Source organism: Poromitra crassiceps (genome assembly GCF_964638095.1).
Source record: "Poromitra crassiceps genome assembly, chromosome: 2".
In the NCBI taxonomy this organism is placed as follows: Eukaryota; Metazoa; Chordata; class Actinopteri; order Beryciformes; family Melamphaidae; genus Poromitra; species Poromitra crassiceps.
In genome coordinates this window covers 100,311,285-100,332,677 of record NC_139624.1, presented here as the reverse complement: position 1 = coordinate 100,332,677, position 21,393 = coordinate 100,311,285, and the positions used below count along the sequence as shown (strand labels likewise).

At 43.2% G+C, this 21,393-nt stretch overlaps 1 protein-coding gene across 1 annotated transcript; it reads right to left on the bottom strand.

Moving 5' to 3' along the window:
• Positions 1 to 430: 430 nt before the first annotated feature.
• Positions 431 to 20,100, bottom strand: LOC310792531 (uncharacterized protein). The gene is made up of 17 exons (XM_083654217.1): positions 19,975 to 20,100; positions 18,959 to 19,065; positions 18,664 to 18,809; positions 15,685 to 15,845; positions 15,258 to 15,431; positions 14,659 to 15,142; positions 13,815 to 13,919; positions 12,878 to 12,968; positions 9,726 to 9,949; positions 6,776 to 7,018; positions 6,070 to 6,168; positions 4,475 to 4,668; positions 4,159 to 4,333; positions 3,855 to 4,011; positions 3,156 to 3,309; positions 2,151 to 2,262; positions 431 to 1,988 (listed from the first exon to the last, which is right to left on the bottom strand). Exons 1-17 carry the CDS (start codon positions 19,993 to 19,995, stop codon positions 1,813 to 1,815), a joined length of 2,823 nt encoding a protein of 940 aa, XP_083510343.1. The 5' UTR covers positions 19,996 to 20,100; the 3' UTR covers positions 431 to 1,812.
• Between the last annotated feature and the right edge of the window lie 1,293 nt (positions 20,101 to 21,393).

Below are 21,393 nucleotides of genomic sequence, written 5' to 3'. Positions count from 1 at the left end.
GTTCTGGAGTCTAGTTTGCCAACTGTCTTATCAGTTCTATAAACGAATATACGGTAACCTAAAGTAACCTTTTTATTGTTCTAGGTCAGTGTCCCGACTGAAGCCACAGACTAAAAGGTGGGGGACATGACCGCTGCACCATGGAAAATAGACTAAAATGGACATAAATTCACATGTCTTACTGTCACCTCAAATGCCTTGCAGCCTAGAAATCGTCCTTTTCATGGATTTTTGGTGAGGTGTTTATAAAAGGTTTATAATTCGACCAACAGATATTTAAGGTGTGGGAACCCTGATGAAGCCCACCCGTGTAAAAGAGCAGTTATGCCTTATTTAACAGTAATGTTAATGCAATAAAAGTTTGCCTGAATAAATAACAGAATTTGCAAGTGAACACAATATGTCCATGGGTTCTTGAATAAACACAATGTTCAGATTTAGAAGATTTTATTCATTCTTAATCTTCCATTTCAAATGTACTGAATACAGTGCTCTTATTCAAAATCAACAGCATTTTGGGAAAATAAACTGTATTTTACATCTCTGTAAACAAAGGAGAGCAAAACTTTTTGCCATTAAAATGACTTTGGATTCAGGCTTGGGAGCCCCATGGCTGCATAGATCCAACTTCATTTTACAACCACTGGTGTGTATGCAGCTTGCAAAGTCTGATCAAATCATCGCAAAGGAAAGTCTCTGGGCTTCCCCCCAAAAGATGGCATTTCTTGGAATAATGAAAAACAAGAAACATGACAGTTTAAGACAGCCATTTGTAGACCATAAACGGACATCTCCAGGCTGCATTTAAAAAGTATGGGGACGGGGTAACATTTGCTAAAGCTCCCTCCAATATGCCGTATTCATGCCATATCATAAAAAGACAAGAATGGGATGACTGTTTATATGTTCAACTGGAACGCCCACATTCAAGATGTTAATTTTAAACCAACCCTAAACAAAATGCAGATATTACTCAATTTTAATAAGGAGTTTATTGTGAATAACTGATCATTTTGAGTTATCTTGGACTGCCGACATGAGTGCATTTGCTGCACTGCTTGCCGCTTGTGTTGACATATGTGATAAGTGGGAGTCAGTGGAGCCTACAAACCAAAGATTCACCTTTCTTCTAGTTGTAATCACCACTAGGAGACTGATGACATGACATGGACGCAGCTTAAGACGCAACATTAGTTCCAATAATAAGAGGTGGCAGCTTGATCATTAGAATTTAAACATTGTAAAAGGGACATCGCCTGCCTTCACACCCAAAAAAATATGCTTTTCTTCAACTCGGTTTTGTTTGATCTACTGTATTATTATTATTAGAAATATCAGCCTGTTAGTTGTGGCAATCTGCAAATGCATGCTGTTATATATATGTTGCATCTCCACTTAATTTCCAACATATTGTAATAAGTATGCAAGGGACTGAACTGAAACACATTATGGTGGAGGTTTCTGCTATGTTTCTGCCAGTTGGCTCCGTTGGTACCAAATGGGAGAACCAAAGGCAGCTGCACAGTTTGGCAGCTGCAGTTCACCAAAGACAAAGCGTCGCAGCTTGATTTGAGTATATATAAAGGTTAGAGCGTCTAATGGATGAACACAATGCTCCCTTCTAAGATATCAACTCACTAGTAGACTTGATTGAGAGATTAGTGCCACTAGCTGCAGCTGAAACAGTGCAAGTAGGAGATGTGTTGCAGCCATGCCGTTTCCAAGCTATCCAGATTGCAGCAAACATCTTTTGGGGGGCAAAGAGGACAGCGGTGCTGAGGCAAGTGGGGAGCGGCTGGAGTGATTCAGCACTCACTGGGCTTGCCACTCCTCGTCTGAGACTTCATCGGGTGGGATGGCGCGAGTGTGGCTGGCCCGGATGCTGCTGATGTTGGTGAACGTGATGAGGCTGGCGATGCCGGACAGAGACACGCCAGTACCATCCAGGTTCACCTGGGCCAGATACATGTGTTTCAGGAACTTGAGTCCTGGGGAAGAGGAAAACAAAGCCATCACTTCCATGTACATCATCCCCGTGTCTCTTTTGGGGCAACATACAGACACACAAACGAACAAACCAGGATTACATTTCAGTCTTTTGTGGGAAGGTCAGATAAAGAAAGGCCAGTATGTTTAGCGTGTGACCTCACCGTGGTCTGTGATGCGCGTGTGGCTGAGGTTCAGCTTAAGCAGCTGACCGCAGTGGAGCAGACCTCTCCTCACTAATGTGTCTCCCACCTGAGTGCTGGCCAAGCCCAACACCTAAAAAACAACAAACAACAAACATCAACATAATGTCCTGAATATGCACAAAAAATTAGGAAGTCACAGGCTGCACTACTTATCATATCTGGTTTTGATTTGTAAACGTTTCCCCACCAATACAAGCAGGGGTTTGACTGACCCCATGGGGGGGAATTGTGCAGTTGCATGAGTCAAGAATAGAGGTGTAAGTTGGGGAACAAAGAATAGGAGAAGTAATGATAAGGATACTAAAGTGCTCCCGGGCCAGCACTGTGGCTCCTGCTTTACATCACTGGCTTGCTGGGGGAAGCTAAGCAGGTCTGGCTGTGATCCAGTCCTTGGATGGGAGACCATCTGGTGCTGGAAGTGGTGAGGGAGGACCAGTAGGAGGTGCTCTTCCGTCTGGTCTCATGAATAATATCCCCAAGGGCAGAGATGGGGACCCTGTCATGTGAGTGAACACCGTACTTCGGATGAGATGTCAAACCGAGGTCCTGAATCTGTGGTCATCGAAGATCCCATGTGCACTCTTTACAAAGATCCCATGTGCACTCTTTACAAAGATCCCATGTGCACTCTTTACAAAGATCCCATGTGCACTCTTTACAATCGTAGGGATGTAACCCACACAGGCCTTTCTTCCATCATGGCTACCTAATCATCCCTCATTATCTAATTGGTCATTTCACTTTCATTCCTCTACTCTGCACCCAGGTGGGTGCTTCATATCGGTGGGTTCTTAGTGGGATCAATAAAGTATCATATATATACATTATTATACTATTATTACCAATTATTATTATTTACTGTCATGCCAGTAAAAGATTAGCCCACAATTGCTCAAATAAAAGTCACACAAGGATGGCTCCTGACAGATGCACAGATGTACAGATGTCCCACAGCAACGTCACCTGCAGGTGTGGCAGACAGGTGATGAGAGCAGCCACTCCTCGGCTGGTGACGGCTGTACGGTCGAGGCAGAGCTCCTGCAGCTCCTGCAGGCTACGCAGAGGTGGAAGCCCAGCATCCGTCACCTGAGTGTTACTGAGTGACAGTTTCCTCAACCTGCACACACAAATAACAACACTCCTATCAGCATATTTACATGTTGTAATCAAACTGAAACAACTGTGTCAAAGGCCCACGTGTCATATGTAAGAGATGATTAACAGCGAGACCGTAATTATCGCAAAATAAGCCCTGACAGTGCGAATATAGGGCAAACCATAGGGTGAATCAAGTTCCGATTAGGCTTGGGCGGTATTAAGGTATTACCATATACCAGGGTATTTAGAAATACCGACGGTATGACTTTCAATACCGTCAAAACTGTTTTCTATCTTTTTTGATCAACCAAAATAGGCGCAATAGGCGAAAGTGTCCTTGCATGTGCTGGGGTTAGCCCAAATTATTTTGATTTATTTATGTTTATTCAATTTTAATCACCATTTATAGGCTACTTTTTAACCTTATTAATAGGTAAGCATATATGTGTTAAAAGCAAACAAGCAACGCTATTGTTTAAGACCACCGTTTTACATCACTACTTGATCATCAGGTAACTCTAGGAATCTGATAATAAACGGTTTATTAGTGTGCATGTGAATGACCTGGTCATGGTGGAGAGCTGGCTGGCTCCCTGGTCTGTGACGTGTGTGTAGTCTGTTAGGTCCAGTTCTGAGAGCAGGGACAGTCTGGAGAGGAACGACAGCCCGCTGTCTGTCACAGAGTGACGTCCAGGCAGGGTCAGCTGGGTCAGCCTTAGACCTGGGGGGCAAGCAGGAACCTCACTAAACTTTTGATTCAACATTGACCATTGTGTTTCACTCATAAAATTATGGACTGATCATTTTCTTCTTCTTCCGTTGTTGGTGTACATTTATGCATGCACACTGCGCCCTCCCACTTACACACCTGAGATGATCTGCAGGGCGTGGTTGCCATCCTCTATGGGGATGCCGGCTATACTGAGGGAAGTCAGGGTAGGATGGGTGGCGAGGTGCTCCAGGGAGCCCTCCGTCACTCCTGTCCCGTCCAGATTCAGAGTCTGAAGGCTGGACAGCTCTGCCAAAGCCGACACATCATTCACCTGAGAGACGAGTAACCAAGACAAATAAATATCATGAGAAATATAACAGTAAAACAGTAACCATTGCTAGTCATCTAGCAATTTCGTGACCAAAACACACCAAGGCAAAAATGATATGTTGATGTGTTGATCATGAAGTACCTTGGTCTGCTTGATGCTAAGGAGTCGTAGCTGTGGGACACAGGTGGGCAGAACTGCCAGTGTGGCCTCGGTCACCGCCGTCTGGTTCAGGCTGAGCTGAGTGAGGCAGGAGGGAGCTGACTGGAGATAGAGCACCATCCCTACATCGCTCACTTTGGTCTGGTCCAGCGACAGGAAACACAGGCTCTTTAAACCTTGAAGGCACAGGAAGGAGGAAAATAAGTTCACAGGGCTTAAAATTCACTTTGCAAACTGGGGGGGAATTCCCCCCTTATGTTCTTCAGATAGGGGGGATTTATAGACTTTGGGGGGGATTTTTTCAGCCGATATATCTGTTTCTCCTGTCCGATAACATGCAATACAATAATAATTTCACATTTTTGTCTTTAGGCTACTTAACCTGTAGTTTATGCACACCTGGGGTTTTATAATATGATATGAGTGTTTTAGTAAAGTGTATCACTCAATACAAAAAATAAAGGCTTTAATACAACCGAAAGCCTATGGCTGCTTAGTCTCCAGATAAAACACAATGACAAAAGACATAGTAATTAGACTCTTATTCGGGGATGCAAAGTCATGGATAGTTAAAAAGGTGACAGATACCAGGGCAGACACGTAGTTAAAAAGGTGACAGATACCAGGGCAGACACGGATGAAAAAGGTGACTCACTGTTACCTAAAGGGGACTAGTTTGCATCACTGCTTATTCTCTTATTCTTATTCGCTTCAGGTTATATTATTTTAGTACGGCGATTTTCTCTTTGCAAATAACAGGCGGCATTCACTTTGAACTCGACGAAAAAATAATCGCTCTCCCACTTCTCCTGAAACTGTCTGTGCTCGTCGTCATCAACCTTTCTTTTGTCTTTTGACAGCGACATGTTCACGTCTCAACAAAAGACAACATGTTAGCGTGCAAATGTTTTTCTTTCCACTTGGTTTTTCACTCGGGTGAACCCAATCACCTGATTACCAGGGCTCTGGCCTGGCCTGTGAAGCCGTGTTGCCAGATACTGCTGACGGTTTCCAGCGCAAAGAGTTCAAAACCCGCCAAAATGCACACAAAACCGCCCAAGGAACTGCACATCTATGGAAATTTATCTGGCAACCCTGCACCAAGGCAGAGCCTCGTCCACACGCCTCAGGAGCGCGCTCTGTGTTTTACAACGAGCGGAGGTGCGCCCCTGATTTCACTATAACTTGATATCAAGTGGCGTGGCGGGCCGTGAGTTTGAAACCCCTGGCGTAAACCATTGCCGGATTACTCCCCCTTTATAAATTGAAAATATGCGAGAATTTCCAAAAAGATGCGCGAATCTCGCAATCCCGCACCGAATTTTAAGCCCTGAGATCATGTTGCTACAGTAAGTGGCAAAAAAGGAGGTCAACTAATAACATAACATAACTAATAACTAATAACATAACAGCAAAATCCATAGTACAGTACTTTACACAGGCAGTTTATGTTGGGGCCTGGTGTTCTTGCACGTAATCAAAAACGGAGGAGGGCTGCATAATCTGTTGCATTTATTATCCCCCTCTAATGACTGAGCCTTGTTCACAAGGCTGCCTGAATGTGCAGAAAGGCTGACCTGTCAAATGTTGCAGACAGGAGTCGGACAATTTGCTACAGGAAGCCAGGTTGAGGTAGTGGAGTTTAACCAGGCTGGAGAGGATCGATAGGCCAGAGTCTGGAAAGAAATAAAGCATAGGAGCTGAATATGCAATACCAAAGACGCTGAGCAAACATAATGCAACATTTTACACAGCAAACAGACATCTACAACAACAGTTTGCCTACAGCCTAGATGTCTAAAAGCAAAACAACCATGAATACATATTCTGACTTGACTGAGGGTGCTTTCTCACTGGGAACGATTGCTTTCGTCTTGCGCCCGAGTATGATAGTCAGCTTTCACATTACAAAATTTCTTCCGTGATCGAGAACGGAACACTTGCAGGGTACACCGTCGTCATCAACTACGCCTGGAGAGAATCCTCGCCTGTGTGTTGTCTACGTGGTTCGGTACAGTTGATGTTCACATTCGCAAGTGTTCCGTCCGCGGGCACGCCCAAGCCTTCCCCAGAAACCCTTTTCAAGTGAATTTTATCACGGTTTGCTGTTCCGCAACCCGGGCACGGAACACAACGTTCACACTAATCAAACAAACCGGACCTGGGTTCAGTTTGGGGACAAGTGTGCTCGGAAACGGTCCCGGGTCCCCGCTGAGAAAGCACCCTGAGTGACTCATACTAGTCTTTTTTGTCAATGCTGTATCCAACTTGTGAATGCTGTACCAGTGATGAGGGGCGAGTTGACCAGACTCAGATGCTTCAGTGCGGTGAAGACCCGTAACTGCCGCAGGAGCTCATTGGTGGAGTAAGGGTAGCAGTTTAGGACAAACTTCTGCAGCGGGCAGCCGAAGAAGAGCTCCAGGGTGCGTGGACGCAGGAGCCTCTCGCGGGACATGTGGTTGAGCAGCAGCTCCGCTAGCTCCGGGGTCAGACAGGAGAGACTGCTGCTGTACTGCATGCTGGGAGCTGAGGGAGCAGAGAGGAACGACCGCAAAGGGCAGAACAAGGAGGAGAAGATCAGGGTAATGAAAGATACAAGTTCCAAAGAGTTAAATGAATGCACATCCTCAAAGACTTTTTCAAATCGGTGCTGGACTTCACTTAGAAAAAAGCTTTAATACATTTTTCTGAAAATTTGCTTAGACTAGGGCTGGGCATTATATGAGGGATCAGCCGATCAGCATTTTGGTAAACAAACGGCGTCACTGGGTGGAAACGGTTAACTTAATAATGGGACCCTATGGAGCCAGCCTTGAGTGTCTCACTCTAGCCGGCTGTGCTGTTTACTAAATTCACTTCAATTAAAAAACTGCGACAGTTTGCACAACTTTAACACGACATGCATATATTATACATCAGACTCTTGAGCTACTTCTGCTCTCACTCAGAATGTCAAAATATAAGTGATGTTATGTATAGTTTTTGAGATATTAACGTTTGTTTGGCACAACTCACACTAGTTAACTGCTGCTGGGTTCTGCATTTCTAGGTGGTTGTGATGTCACGCCGATTCGTCCTATAGTTGAAATCAATATCACAATCATCGTAAAGATTTATTTCTGATATCGCGATATCCATCATGATATTGCTCAAGTATGCAAAATCTAGGGCCCTATTAAATCTGTTTTATTTTTCCCCAGATTCAGTTTTATTTTTTTCCAAATTCAATTTTTTCCATTTTAATTTTAATTTAGGGGTTAGGGTTGTTGTTGTTTTCTTTTTAAGAGCTGCAACGATTAATTGATTAGTCGATGAACAGAAATAATCGACAATTATTTTAATAATCTATTCATCTTTTTTTTTGCATAATTGTCTGATTCCTGCTTCTTAAATGTGAATATTTTCTGGTTTCTTTACTCATCTATGACAGTAAACTGAATAGGTTTGGTTTGCGGACAAAACACATTTGAGGATGTCATCTTGGGCTTTGGGATGTACCGTAAATTCCGGACTATAAGCCGCGGCTTTTTTCCCGTTTTTTGGCCTTTTTTGCCCCCTGCGGCTTATATAACGGTGCGTCTTATCTATGGATTTTTTCCAAAAAAAAAAAAAAATCTCTCTTTTTTAGCACTCTTTCTAACTATAAATCCACTTCTGTTTTAATTTCCTCTCTTGCCCTCTTGTAACAACATAACATAACATAACATAACACAACACAGGTAAGCAGAAAGAAAAAGACGAAGCAATCACGCCATGAATGAGGAAATGACTCACCTGCTGGAGGCTGGAGATACACGCTTGGGCTAAACTTTTACTCCGTGAAACACTATCGATTAAGTCCGACATCGCTCAGAGGTTTTGAGCAGCTTGAAAACAAGTTTGAAAACGTGCAGAAGTCCATCCACTCACTCACTAAAGAAACTAAGGCAACCGTGAACAGAGTTTATAATGCGGAAAAGCGCATCCGCGCACTGGAGGACAAAAACAACACAGTGAGTCCGAAAATGGATAAAATGCAAAATCGAAACCCTGCACACGCAGGTTGATGACTTAATCAGCAGGAGTAAAAGAAATAACATTCGCCTGATCAATGTAAAAGAGGAGCTGAGATTGGTGACATGGACGCTTTTGTGGCAAAATCCTGTGTTACATCCTGGACCTGAAGGAAGGCGAGAAACCACCAGAGGTGGACAGGGCACACCGGGCGCCTCGGCCACGTCCAGACCCCGGCCTGCCACCGAGGGCCATCTTCATCTGCCTACTCCGCTGGCCCGACCGTCAACTCATCCTCCAGGCTGCGGGGAAGAAGCCCCTCAGGACCTCTCCGCGTTGGTGCAACAGAAACGCGCAACATACAACAGCATCATCGAGTCAATGGATATCGCTTTGGCGTACTGTACCCAGCGAGACTCGTCATAACCAGACCGGACTATCTTTAGCACTCTTTCTAACTATAAATCCACTTCTGTTTTAATTTCCTCTCTTGCCCTCTTTTCACCACACCGCGGACACTGTGTGCCCAGCGGCGGAACAAGAGCTCAAAGTGAAACTGCCGAATATCTTTTGAGTTGGACTGGTCAATAGTACTGTGAGTAACTAAAATAAAAAAATAAAAAACGGAATTCTCTCTTCTTTAGCACTCTTTCTAACTATAAATCCACTTCTGTTTTAATTTCCTCTCTTGCCCTCTTTTCACCACACCGCGGACACTGTGTGCACTGTAAAAAAAACAAAAAATACCACAATGTGTGATTTTGTCTGGGGATTAGTGACCTGACTTTTGTTTTGTTGAAATGTTAATAAATGGGAGCTTCCCCAAACAGCCATCTGTTTCCCGACAATCCCCTCTGTGCACGAAGCCTTACATATGGTAATTAAACATCAAAACACCCGCGGCTTATAGACCGGTGCGGCTTATAGAAGAAAAAAATAGTCACCTTTGAAGGTGCGGCTTATAGACCGGTGCGTCTTATAGTCCGGAATTTACGGTATGTGCTTGTTATCATAATTTAGAGTTAGACAGTCCAAATTTCACAATATCTGAAAATCACCATATCATCACAATATGATTCCACGTAAAGAGAAGACTATAAAGAATCAAATTGAATCATCGCACAACTTAGCTTAAACCTATACTTCATGCTTGACTTTAACATACAGTACAAACACATTTGCTTGAGACGAGTGCATAGTAGGAGGCTACTCATTGTTCAGTACACTGATGTTCTCTCACCTGTCATGAGGTGGACAGTTGCGCGGGTGGCCATGACACATAGGGACGGTACACTGGGGGTTCTGAAGGCTCTTTTGGGGGGTGATGGGTGTCCCTGGGATGAGTGGGGGTCTTCCTGGTGTGCTGCTCTTTGAAGACGCTCCACTGCAGCTAGCCCCGCAGCCCCAGGTACCGTCGGATCTCTGGCATCCTCCGGCTCTGCTGGGTCCTCTACCGGAGCCTCCCTGACACACACACACACACATCTGTCCTTTTTTACACATCTTTCAATGTACCGTAAATTCCGGACTATAAGCCGCACCTTTTTTCCCGTTTTTTGGCCTTTTTTGGCCCCTGCGGCTTATATAACGGTGCGGCTTATCTATGGATTTTTTCAAAAAAAAAAAAAAAAAAAAAAAAAAATCTCTCTTTTTTAGCACTCTTTCTAACTATAAATCCACTTCTGTTTTAATTTCCTCTCTTGCCCTCTTTTCACCACACTGTATGACACTGTATGACACTGTGTGCACTGTAAATAACAACACAGGTGGTGTTGTGTTATGTTGTTTTGTTGAAATGTTAATAAATGGGAGCATTACATATGGTAATTAACACATTGAGTGCCAGCCATTTTTTCATCCTGTAGGTAAGTTGTGCCAGGTTTTTTTTTGAGGATTCTGGCTCATTTTACAAGAGCCGAGGATTATTTTCTGTTAAGAATTCATGAACACCAATCATCTAAAAATAACTAATAGAATGTGTGCTTTCTCTGTCTAAAAGAGTTAGTTTGCAGAGTTAGTAGTTATGTAGATATTAGCCGTTGAGTACAGCATGGTTTCAGCGTCTGGAAATTTATTCAGAGATAAATGGCTTTTTGTGAAACAGTCACTTTAACCATTCATTTTTGGCATCAGTAAGACCGTCAGACATTCTAAACAATAGTTTTGAACAGTAATTTCCTCCATAACAACAGGAAACACCCCTCTCATTCAAACTCCTCCCTCCGTGTGTCTTCTCCTCCTTCCTCCTGGCTCTACAGCGGGCGTGTCAGAAGCGCGTTGCTGCTGCCTGCCTGCCTGCCTGCGTGCCTGCCTGCCTGCTTGCCTGCGTGCGGACGCTCCTTGTGCGAGTCAAGATGGGCCGGGGAATGCGTGGGCGATGGGCAGATGTTGATTCTGGCCTTTCTGAGGTGTTTCAAAGTGTGTTTCACCTATAATCTATTTTGCAAATCGCTCTCCGCTCTCTGTGTGCTGCTGCCTGCGCGCGGCCGCTCTCGGGCAAGACAAGTCTGGAATGGATTACTGTAAAATCGCCTCGCCATTTCCTTGAATGGCTTGCTCCCGCGGCAGTTTTTTCTTTGATTTCGCTCGTCTGGGGGAGCACTGTCAACACTTAGTGGGTCGGTAAAATAGATTATACACATTCTCTTGCTCCAATAGTGATCTCGAAGATGTAAAAGTTGTTGATTGATGTCCCACCGTCAAAAAAAAAAAATGATTATGTAAGACGAGATATCTCGGCTCTGGCACTCAAGCGTTGGATTATGTAAGACGAGATACCTCGGCTATGGCACTTAACACATTCAGTGCCAGCGACGCCATATGGCGTCATTAGAGATTTACCGTAGAGTGCCAGCGACGCCAAATGGCGTCAATAACTCGAATTTTTTTTTTTTGACGGGGGGGTGTCCATCTCAGCTTCTTACATCGCCTCTTACAATATCAGAGGTATTGAATGTGTCTAACCTATTTTACAGAACCCTTAGGTGGCGACAGCGCTCTCCAGATGAGAGAACGTGGAGTGAAACACACAGAAGAAGTCCCCATGTCGTTGGGGAAAAGCAGGAAATCGCATCGCATCCGTCCGTATGCAGCTGCTTCATTGAAGCAACGTTTAGCTGTGCCCCTGCAGCAGCCAATCTGCTATCACAATTGAGCACCTCGGTGTCCGCTGCAACAGCCTCCGTGTCTGCTGCAACACCCATTTGCATGATCAGCCGTGGATTTGTTATTATTCTCAACTTGAAGCATGGGAGCTGGTACACGCGGCTGTAAAAAAGCAGGATCTAGCGGACTTTTTCAGTGCTGAGCACAGGCAGAGAAAACAGCAGAGCAGAGAGACACTCCTCCCACAACGGGGGGGGGGGGAGGAGGAGGGGGGGAGGTGGGCACGCAGAGCCAAGTACACAACACAGACCCAGACAGCAGGACAGGGTTGGCAAACGCAAGCCAGAATATCCGATGCCCACCAGCAGCAAAAGATCAGCAAGAAGCTGCAACCAGCAGCGCATGCAGGCGCCAGCGCTGCTGGTTTCAGCTAAAAATATTATTCTTCCAAACAAAATTCCCTTGCCTTCACTGTTTTATTGAAGGAAATTATTTTTGAGGTGTGACTACATCAGAAAATTAGCTTCAGAGTCAGTGATGTGCTTGAAATGTTTAATTTCACAAAAGGCTCATTATCTCAGCTCGTAGAAAAAAAGCTCTGTTTTTCGTTCAATCAAGCTATCTTCTCCGGCTCATAACTAAAGAACGGAAAATGGGATCAATAAACTTTTTTTTGCAGGTGATAGAAGAGAGTCTCATCGTTATTTGTGCGTGTTCAGTGTTTACATAGTAATTATTAAAGAAATTATATGACTGTTTTAAAATGCATTGCGGCCTATGTGGCACAGCAAGCAACCTTTTGCCCAAGGGCCGTGGCACTCAAAGTGTTAACGTGTTAAACATTCAAACACAATAAAAAAAATAAAAAAAAACCATTAAAACACCCGCGGCTTATAGTCCGGTGCGGCTTATATAAGAAAAAAATAGTCAACTTTGAAGGTGCGGCTTATACACCGGTGCGCCTTATAGTCCGGAATTTACGGTATATGCAATTATCTCATGGTTGAATTATCTGAACCATTACTACACTTCACTTTTTATGGAAATAATTTAGTTGTGTTAATGCTACCTTTAGAATGAAGCATTACAACTATTTTCATTTCACTGTATTAATGAACAATGATAAAAATGTATATATTGGAAAAAGTATAATAATCATCTTTCAAATCATTCCTGTGAAACCAGTCGCATAAAACATTTTGAACTATATTGGATAGTAAGTGAGATCACATTATTGCATTCTTACATTACACTCAGCACCAAGTACCATTGTGTCTGGACACCCACCTAAGTCGATTCCCTTGTTCTGGCCACTGGTGTCTGGGCTCAAATCCTCCACGAAACCTGTTCTCTGGGAAGAAGGGTAGCCTCGGCATTCCTGTGACAATCACACGTGACAAGTGCAAGCAATAAGGATATGCACCCTGTCCAGTTTAAACTCAAAACAGACATCAGAAGTGGCACATATATTTCAAGCCACAGTTGTTTGTGTGTTAGCATAAAGTAAAGTCCATCAGCGAGGATTTTCAGTCTTTAAGTCTTTCTTACAAATATATATAATATATATTTATTTTCTATATACAGTATATCCCACACCATACCACATGCTCTGTTCTGAATGGTTGATTCTCCTCTTAACTAGCTACAACTCAGCTCTGATCATACACTGGCCTGGTACACATTCAGATTCCTATATGAAAACCACATGCTTTCACAGGCCGAATATGATTGGCTGGCTGGCTATAAGGGCTTTGTGAGCACAGTTTTCATTGGTAGAGCTCAGCAGATCTGACCTCATGTATGCAGGACACAGGGGCGATTCACCTACAATATCTCCTAATCCAAGCATGAAGCAGCTTTCTCACAGTGAGCTGGACATATGACGCACATTACTGGGACAGTTTTTGTACAATGGGCAGCTCATGCAACATACAGTATGAAATTATATTAGCATACTATAAACAGATTTTGATATTAGTTTGTGCTGCAAATGCAAATGCAAGCAGCCCAAGACAAAGCTTTTTTTATGTTGCTCTCGCAACTGAGAGTAAAAGGCCAGGGTAATCTGTTTCTGAAGTCCTGCAGGGATGAAGAACTGGAGACACATAGAGCCAGAAAAGGGAGGAGCTAGGTGGGGGGGGGGGGGGGGGGTAGGAAAGCAAGCAAAAGGGGGACAAGGGAGAGAGGAATGGGCAGCACCAATCACAGACACAGGGGGCAGTACCTTCAAGCATGGGAGGTTGTTCTTCCTCTCCCTCTTGCTCATCGTCATCGTCGTCTGAGCTGGCAGCCTCTTCAGCGTTGCCAGGAACCAACTTCTGACCTCGCCCTGTGGAAAAGCAGGAGAGCTCTCAGTCGATGATACAGCTACTTAAATAAGGGACAATATCTATAACTCTGAACTGCATTAATGGGTCTATGATTCAGCCTAAATAGCATCGTACACTACAAACAGTAGCTTCAGTTTTGTGAAGGATTTTTTTTTCTGATGCGCTACAGAAAAATATGTTTAAAAATATGTTTTAGCAAAACCTCAAAAATAAATAAATGTATTAAAAAGCTAGCTTGATTTATTTATTTCACATTTCGAAAAAAAAAAAAAAAAAGCATTCTGGCAAACTCACAAGCAGTTTGTGAAAATTTTAAACATGTATTTTAGACTAAAATAATAATATTGAGTAAACTCTAACTCCAAGCATTAATAGGCAATAATAAGCTACTTTTGACAAAAATGATTTCCAAAGCGAATCTGATGAAGCAATATGCGAAACACATTGTTTGCTCCTTCTTGCTTTTTTTAATGTAATCTATTTATAAAAAGTGTCAACCCTGATATCCTGGTGTGTAGTTGATTATAAATATTATTATAGGCCACGCTTAAATTGTAACCTATTATTTACTATTTAACCCCCTGCTCTATTTCTCTATCAACCAAGGGGTCCTTGCACTGAAAAAGGTTGAAGACCCCTGGTCTAGGGGTTAAAGAGGTTGTCTGGTAATCAAAAGGTCACCGGTTCAAGTCCTACAACAGCCAATAAATGAATTCATATGGTGTTGTTAACACTTACCCCAGAAGTGAGAAGGGCCAGACAGTGGAGGACCAACGCCGGGGATCCCTGCACAGTTCACTGCCTCTTCCCACAGTTGTTGGGGTAGTGGTGGGGGCAGAGCGGGCTCCTCCCCTCCTGCCTCCTCCTGAACAGGGATCTGAAGCTGTGGAGGCACGACAAGCGGCACCTGGTTACTCTGTCCCACTGAGAGTGGATCTGCCGGACTGGGCGGGTCCTGCGGTGTCTCTGGAGGAGTGGTCTGGATACACTGCGGTGTCTCTGGAGGAGTGGTCTGGATACACAGGGCGGCGTTTGGCGTGAGGCCGAGAGAGCGCAGTGAGCACGCTAGCTCTGCCTCCCCAAAGCGCTTCCGTGGGAAACCCTGGAGGAGAGAAAAGCTGGGTAGGGAGGGGTGACGCCCAGAGATGTGCTCCACTACGCTGCGCAGAGGGGCATCGGCTGGGAAGCGCTCACGCATGGATTCACCAGATGGCAGCCGGATCTGCAGCAAAACACACAAAAATGTAGATGTAAACAGCAACTCTAACTTTAGAGTCCATGCTTTGTGATTTACTTGACACACACACAAGCAGAAAGTGAGATCTCCATAGCCTCACCATGAGGATACAGTTGTTATCCACGTTAGTCTGAATCTTTCCTCCAACCTTCTGGACTTGATCACTGGAAGCAGAGGGCGAGGTGGAGGTCTCGGCATTGGCACTAGTCTGACTCTTCTCCTGCTGCCGGCTCCTCCGATCCTCAGCAATCCGCTTCAACACCAACTCACGCTCCTGGTAGACCAGACCAACAGACATATTATGGCAACATGTGTGCACCAACTGTATGGACATACTGTTCTTAGATTGCAAATCAGATACATGGATTATATTTCAATATTTAAAATGTTTCTTTTTCAGTGTGATAAGCTACAAGCCAATTGCCTGTCTGTCTGTCTGTCTGTCTGTCTGTCTGTCTGTCTGTCTGTCTGAGTTAGTGCCGACTCTGCTTGTCCAGACCAAGAGCCTTTCTTTAAGTACTGCTCACCTGTTTCTTCTGTCTTCTCTCTGCCCTGGCCTCTTGCGCCACACGTTGTCTCTGCTGCTCTTCAAAGTCACTCTTGTCGTGTTTAATGCGGGACTCGACAGGCGGTGGTTCTGGGGACGTGGTGGAAGACTGTGCTGATCTCAGGACCAAAGAGGGGCGAGCTGTTACAAAGTTAGAAACAATCTAATGAGACACTAACATAAAGAAACACAGAGATGCATGTCATTTTGCACCCTAAAGCAAATCCAGCTCAATTAATTGAAGGCACACTAAAATAATACCAATAATCACAATTACATGATTACAATAAGTACTGTTTTCTTAAGATATTACAATGGGAGTAGACTAGCAAGGACAGATTTACACAATAGACCTTATTCGATAACCCCGGACGGCGCCATATTGTTGACAAACTGCAGGCCTAACGTAGTCTGGCCGAGCGTATAGCAACAGTTATGGCTTCGTCAAAGAGAAGTGATGAAAAAATAAGTTTGGTCGGAGGTGTGGACCCCTATAAAAAACTGACTTAGAGTAAATATAACTCATTATATTGCCAGGTATAACGTACCGGACATTGTGAATACAGTATTGGCATAGGCTACACGTCTCAGGCGCTGAAGGCTTTCAAATCCCTTGAGTCCTAGGCTAGCGTTATAACTATTTAATCTGTGGCAATTGGTCTGACATTTTTGCTTTTGTGACACTAACGACATCATCATCATCATCATCATCAAACATTGTCGTTACAGCAAAGGTAAATAACCTTAACGTTAAATGTTACGGTTTATGTTTGATATGATCCGACGCTTGCTTGCATGAGCCCAATGTTTGCTACTAACGTTAGCCTCTAGTCTCTTTCCCTTCACGTTTGTGGACAGTAGCTAACACCCAGGCTTTTACTGCTGCTATTACTACAGCCGTGTATTATTAAACAGCACACTATCGCTGTTGTGAAATAGCTCCTGAGTCCTGATGCAGTAAAAACTGCACTAAATAGGCTAGTAAGTAACATTGGCTAGCGTCCTAAGCTATGACAGCTGTCAGTCACTTTTAAACAGCGAGCTGCAGAATGTCAACAATATGGCGGCGGTGGGCGTGCCTGTACGTGAGTTATGTCATTCGAATAAGGTCTATATCCTCTAAACATAATTCCCTTGTCTATGGACAAAATAAAAGCAAACACAGCCATAACAAGACTAAATTACTACAAATTGTTCCATTGTCCAGTCAAAACGTCTAGTCCAAAAGCCATACTTTGTAAACAAATAGCTTCTATATAGTCCAAACTGCTAGGTGTCATACAGGTGTTATTATGAATCCCACTGCACTTGCGGGCAGAACACACCCTATGCAGCATTCAAGCGCCAGGATTGGCCAGGCAGGCGCCCATGCAGACTGTTCTGAGTAGCACACCAGGTATTTTCATCTCGCCTCAATCTGATAGCCTATTTGAGGCAAGGTGGTGGTGGTGGACATGTCATGTCAGATATCCTAACGTTAAATGACCTACGTTATTTTCATTATGCTGGCCTGTTCTGCATTATTGCCTAAAACATTATGTTTATCCTCAGACAAATCGACTTGAGTGCAAGACTCAAGCCCCATGAGAAAAATGGGAAGAGGTAACCCGCGTTATTCAGGATATGAAAAAATACAGGAATTTTCACCAAATGACTTGAATAGCCTTGCCACTTACAGAAGGTAGTGGGTAAACTGCGTGCGTGACATAGTAGCAAGTGTTTTTAGCTGCAGCCACAGTGCTTGGCAGAATGCTAGTGTGCTACGTGCTGAGTATCAACCAGCAAAAAAGTTATAGCATGACATGTTTGAGTTGATTTGCCTTATACTTGACATTGCCCGTCCTGCGATGTGACTATTGTGCATGCACACATTGCGATGACGATGCTGAAACGATATATTGTGCAGCCCTAGGACAGACGTACGGACAGACAACCTGAAACCATAATGCCTCCGGCTCGGCTATCGCTGGCAGCGGCATAAAAAGATGCCACCCCAGGACATTCCCTAAACATATGTAAGAAAGATCCTATAAGAAATAACATGATCTTTCTCTTCAGATAATCTGACTTGATTGCGAGACTCAGCCAAAGGCCCCGTGAGAAAAAAAGATATGCATCAACCCCAAAAAGAGTAATATCTCAGAGTTTGCCCATCAGGTGCCAGTGCAAATGCCCAGGCGTTAATTCCACTCATGTTTGATTACAGGGGTGTGGGGATAATTGCACAAATCCGAGCAAGGTGACAGGGAAACAATGCAATTTATTTATAACTCATGTTAACGTTAGTGTAATATTGGTTGCATGGTTTAGGAACCCACAAGCTTTGCATCATTGAACAAAGGAATAGTGGCTTCAGGTGGGCTACAGTCGAGTGATATTGATCCAATGAAGCCATGTTAGTGTTCGCATGTTACATTAAGGAACGTACGTGACCATAATGTCAGCTATCAAGATTCATTCGTGTGGATGCAGAGTGTGTGGGAGATTGGTGCTATGTGTGAGCCTGAGCTGTCAGAAATGTGACTAGGGCGTATTGGCTCGCTCCAGCGTGGATCCCCCCTGGCCTGCCTGGCCAATCATGGCGCTTGAATACTGTGTAGGGCGTGGCGTGGCATGCAGTGGGATCCATAATAATGCGTCATGCAGGGCTGTACAGTGCTACAGCCTACATATATGTAGCATGTGCTATGAAAAAATCTGTCTGTGCTTTGAATGAATTTACTGCAGTAACACATATACTGTTTTGAAACACAGTTCTAGTTCAGGTTTGGATTTTGTGTCCCCTGTATGTAACATGAATGTCCTTTGCCAGTCACAGACCTGTTTAAGCGACGAACTGCAGTACTTGGTTGTTTTTAGAGATGGTAACAGACATTTTATGTGTGCTACAATTTTATGGCCTGTGCTACAAAACTATCAACCTCTGTAGCACCAGTGCTATGTGCAAAAAAAGTCATACCTGTACTGTCAGTGGGAACTGCATGTGACTCGGAAGTGCTGGGGCTCCCTGCGTCTTTGGGGGGGTTGAATGCAGAAAATGCAGTTTCAATCGGCTGTGATGACTGCTTAACCAATTTGTGTCGCAGATGATGTCCTTGTAAGAGCCTATGAGAGAGGGACGCAGAAGAAATTTAATTGATGGGGAATTATCTATTAGAAGTGAAAAGGGATTATGTATTAAAATGTTTTATTAATGGCATTGCCCTTCTATTTCCAGACACATGGACTCGGGAATAACGGCCAGGACAACTCACCACTCAGTGGCCTCTGTTACTGAAAAGCGGCCTGCCTGCACAGCAGCCTGGATCTGTTCATCAGTGAATCCCATCTCTCTGAGGGTGAGGAATAACTCCCCAATAGTCTGCAACACAATATCAAAGACACAGGTCACTGAACAACAACAACTATATTATTTAGATACACAAGGCGGGTCAGCAAAGTTTGGCCAAAGTGCCTTTCACTAAGTTCAGATGGGTTCATTTTGTTTCATGCCAGTTCAGTATTATTTGCACAAAAGGATAACAAATAGGGCTTTTTTTTTTTGCTTTATGTCTTAATTCAAGCTTATTAAAATATCCAGTTTGCACTTAAGACTTGGGGTGATGGTCAAGCTTTCTTCATTGTGGCCCATTTGTTTGGAATTAGGGTAGCTAATTCAGTGCCTCTCTCTTTTAAAACACACGTAGGCATGCTTGTACTACAGTCTGTATTCTGATTTTATTCTTATTCGAATTGTAATTATTTGTCTTTTCCATTTGCATTTCATTAATATTTCATTGTTTAAACTTGTAATTTGTTGCTTCCATTTTATTCATATTGTATAATATTTAAAATGAGGTAAGTGCGTACAAGCAGGTGTGAAGTTTGAATTCTGCATTGTTTGATGGCTGAAATGGTGAAATGCCCTTTTAACCACCAGTCTATGGAAATTAATTATCTTAATTTTGTGTTTATAGTTGACTGGGAAACAATTTTAGCTAGTCTGCTATCTTTTGTTTGTCCTTGGGTGTTGAGAAAATGTGCCAGGGCTGACTGGGTTGGTTCGCATTTAAACTCAGCTAGGCTAAATGAGTTGTAATATCACGTAATGTTATACCTAGCTTGGGCTAAGAAAATGCGAGACTCACAGTAATAACATCAGGCTCATTTAAATAAATGTCGGGGGGAATGTCAACAAACAATGTTAGCATGATGGCTGAACCTAATGTGACGAACGTTAGCAAAGCTAAAACTATGATTACGTTACGTGCAGTAACAAATTGCGGCTTACCGGAGAAGCTGCGGAATTCATGCCGCCGGTGTTTCAAATGTTATTTCACTCTGATCAGTCTTTCAGTAAGACCACTCTTTTACTTTCTATGTCTGAAACACTCATTAGCAACTTCGTTGTGTCTGCTGCATGCTAGCAGAAAGATTGACCTCTCCCCTGCCTTCTTCTTCTTCTTTCTTTTCAATGGCGAATTGCACCCAGGCGGAGCATTATCGCCACCAACTGGTAGTCTATGTTAAATTGACAGTATTATTTCCAAAAATTGTTTTAAGGTCAATGTGTTTGAGTTCGTTCCTCTCCCCCTGCCAAGTGGATGGATCCCACTACTTTTCTTGTTAATACCCGCACTACTCTGTCTGAATGCCCTGGCTGCTTCTGTGTCATCATGTACAGATAAATAACTACAAAGCTCTTCCTTTTTTAAGATGAAACCCTTTTACATGTTTTGGCCTCAACCCCTGGCCTCTTTGTTCTTTGTCACTGTATTATTATTGATGTAAAAAAAAAAAAAAAAAAAAAAAAAAAAAAGTTCGTTTGCTATTTAAAAGTAGGGCAAATCAATCTGGTTGCAGTTTCAACAGACCACCAATAGGGGTCACTCTCACTCCGTTCACGGTGGTGCTGTCACCGCTGTGCCTCTGCATGGCCAGTCAGCTTTATTGGCACACACTTAAATCTGAGCAACTGGAAGAAGTTTCAGAAATGCCTTAGTACTAGAATCAGTCTTGAGTCTTGACTTCAAATTTGCTCTAAAACAAAATGTGGGAATGTGGGAATCTTATAGCTAAATGATTTAAAAGTAGGCCTATTACATTTTGGAAATATCTGATGTTATCAGTATAAATATCACCATAGGAATATTATACGAATATTATAGTGATACCATAGGATACAATACCACACAAAGTACACACAGGCACATGGTAAGTCATTAAAGGAAAATTACAGGGATATATAGTAGGGCCTACCATATATCCCTGTAATTTTCCTATAGCCTACCAGGTTGGGTAGGCTATAGGGTCGACACCATTAGTGTCGACCCAGTTGACCTTGGCATGGCACAAATATTTAAAATGGACTATCTGAGCAACTGGGAAAAGCTGATAAATCCACCACTTATACCACATATTACTCAAATCAGCCCTTTAAAATGACCAATAAACAAAATGTGAGAATATTTTCTTTTGTTTAAATTAATATATAAAATAACGGACTCTCGATAAACGTGGAGGAAAAAAGTAGGAAATTTATTTTTTTAAATGGAAATTACTTATAATTACAATCAGTAATATGGTATATAATAATGTGGGTAAACTATTACCAGTGATAATAGGTGATCATCATAAGGCAAACACACACCAGTAAAAAAAATTAATAGGAATTTCAGCATTTATTTATGGTTAGGTTTAATTTGGCAAG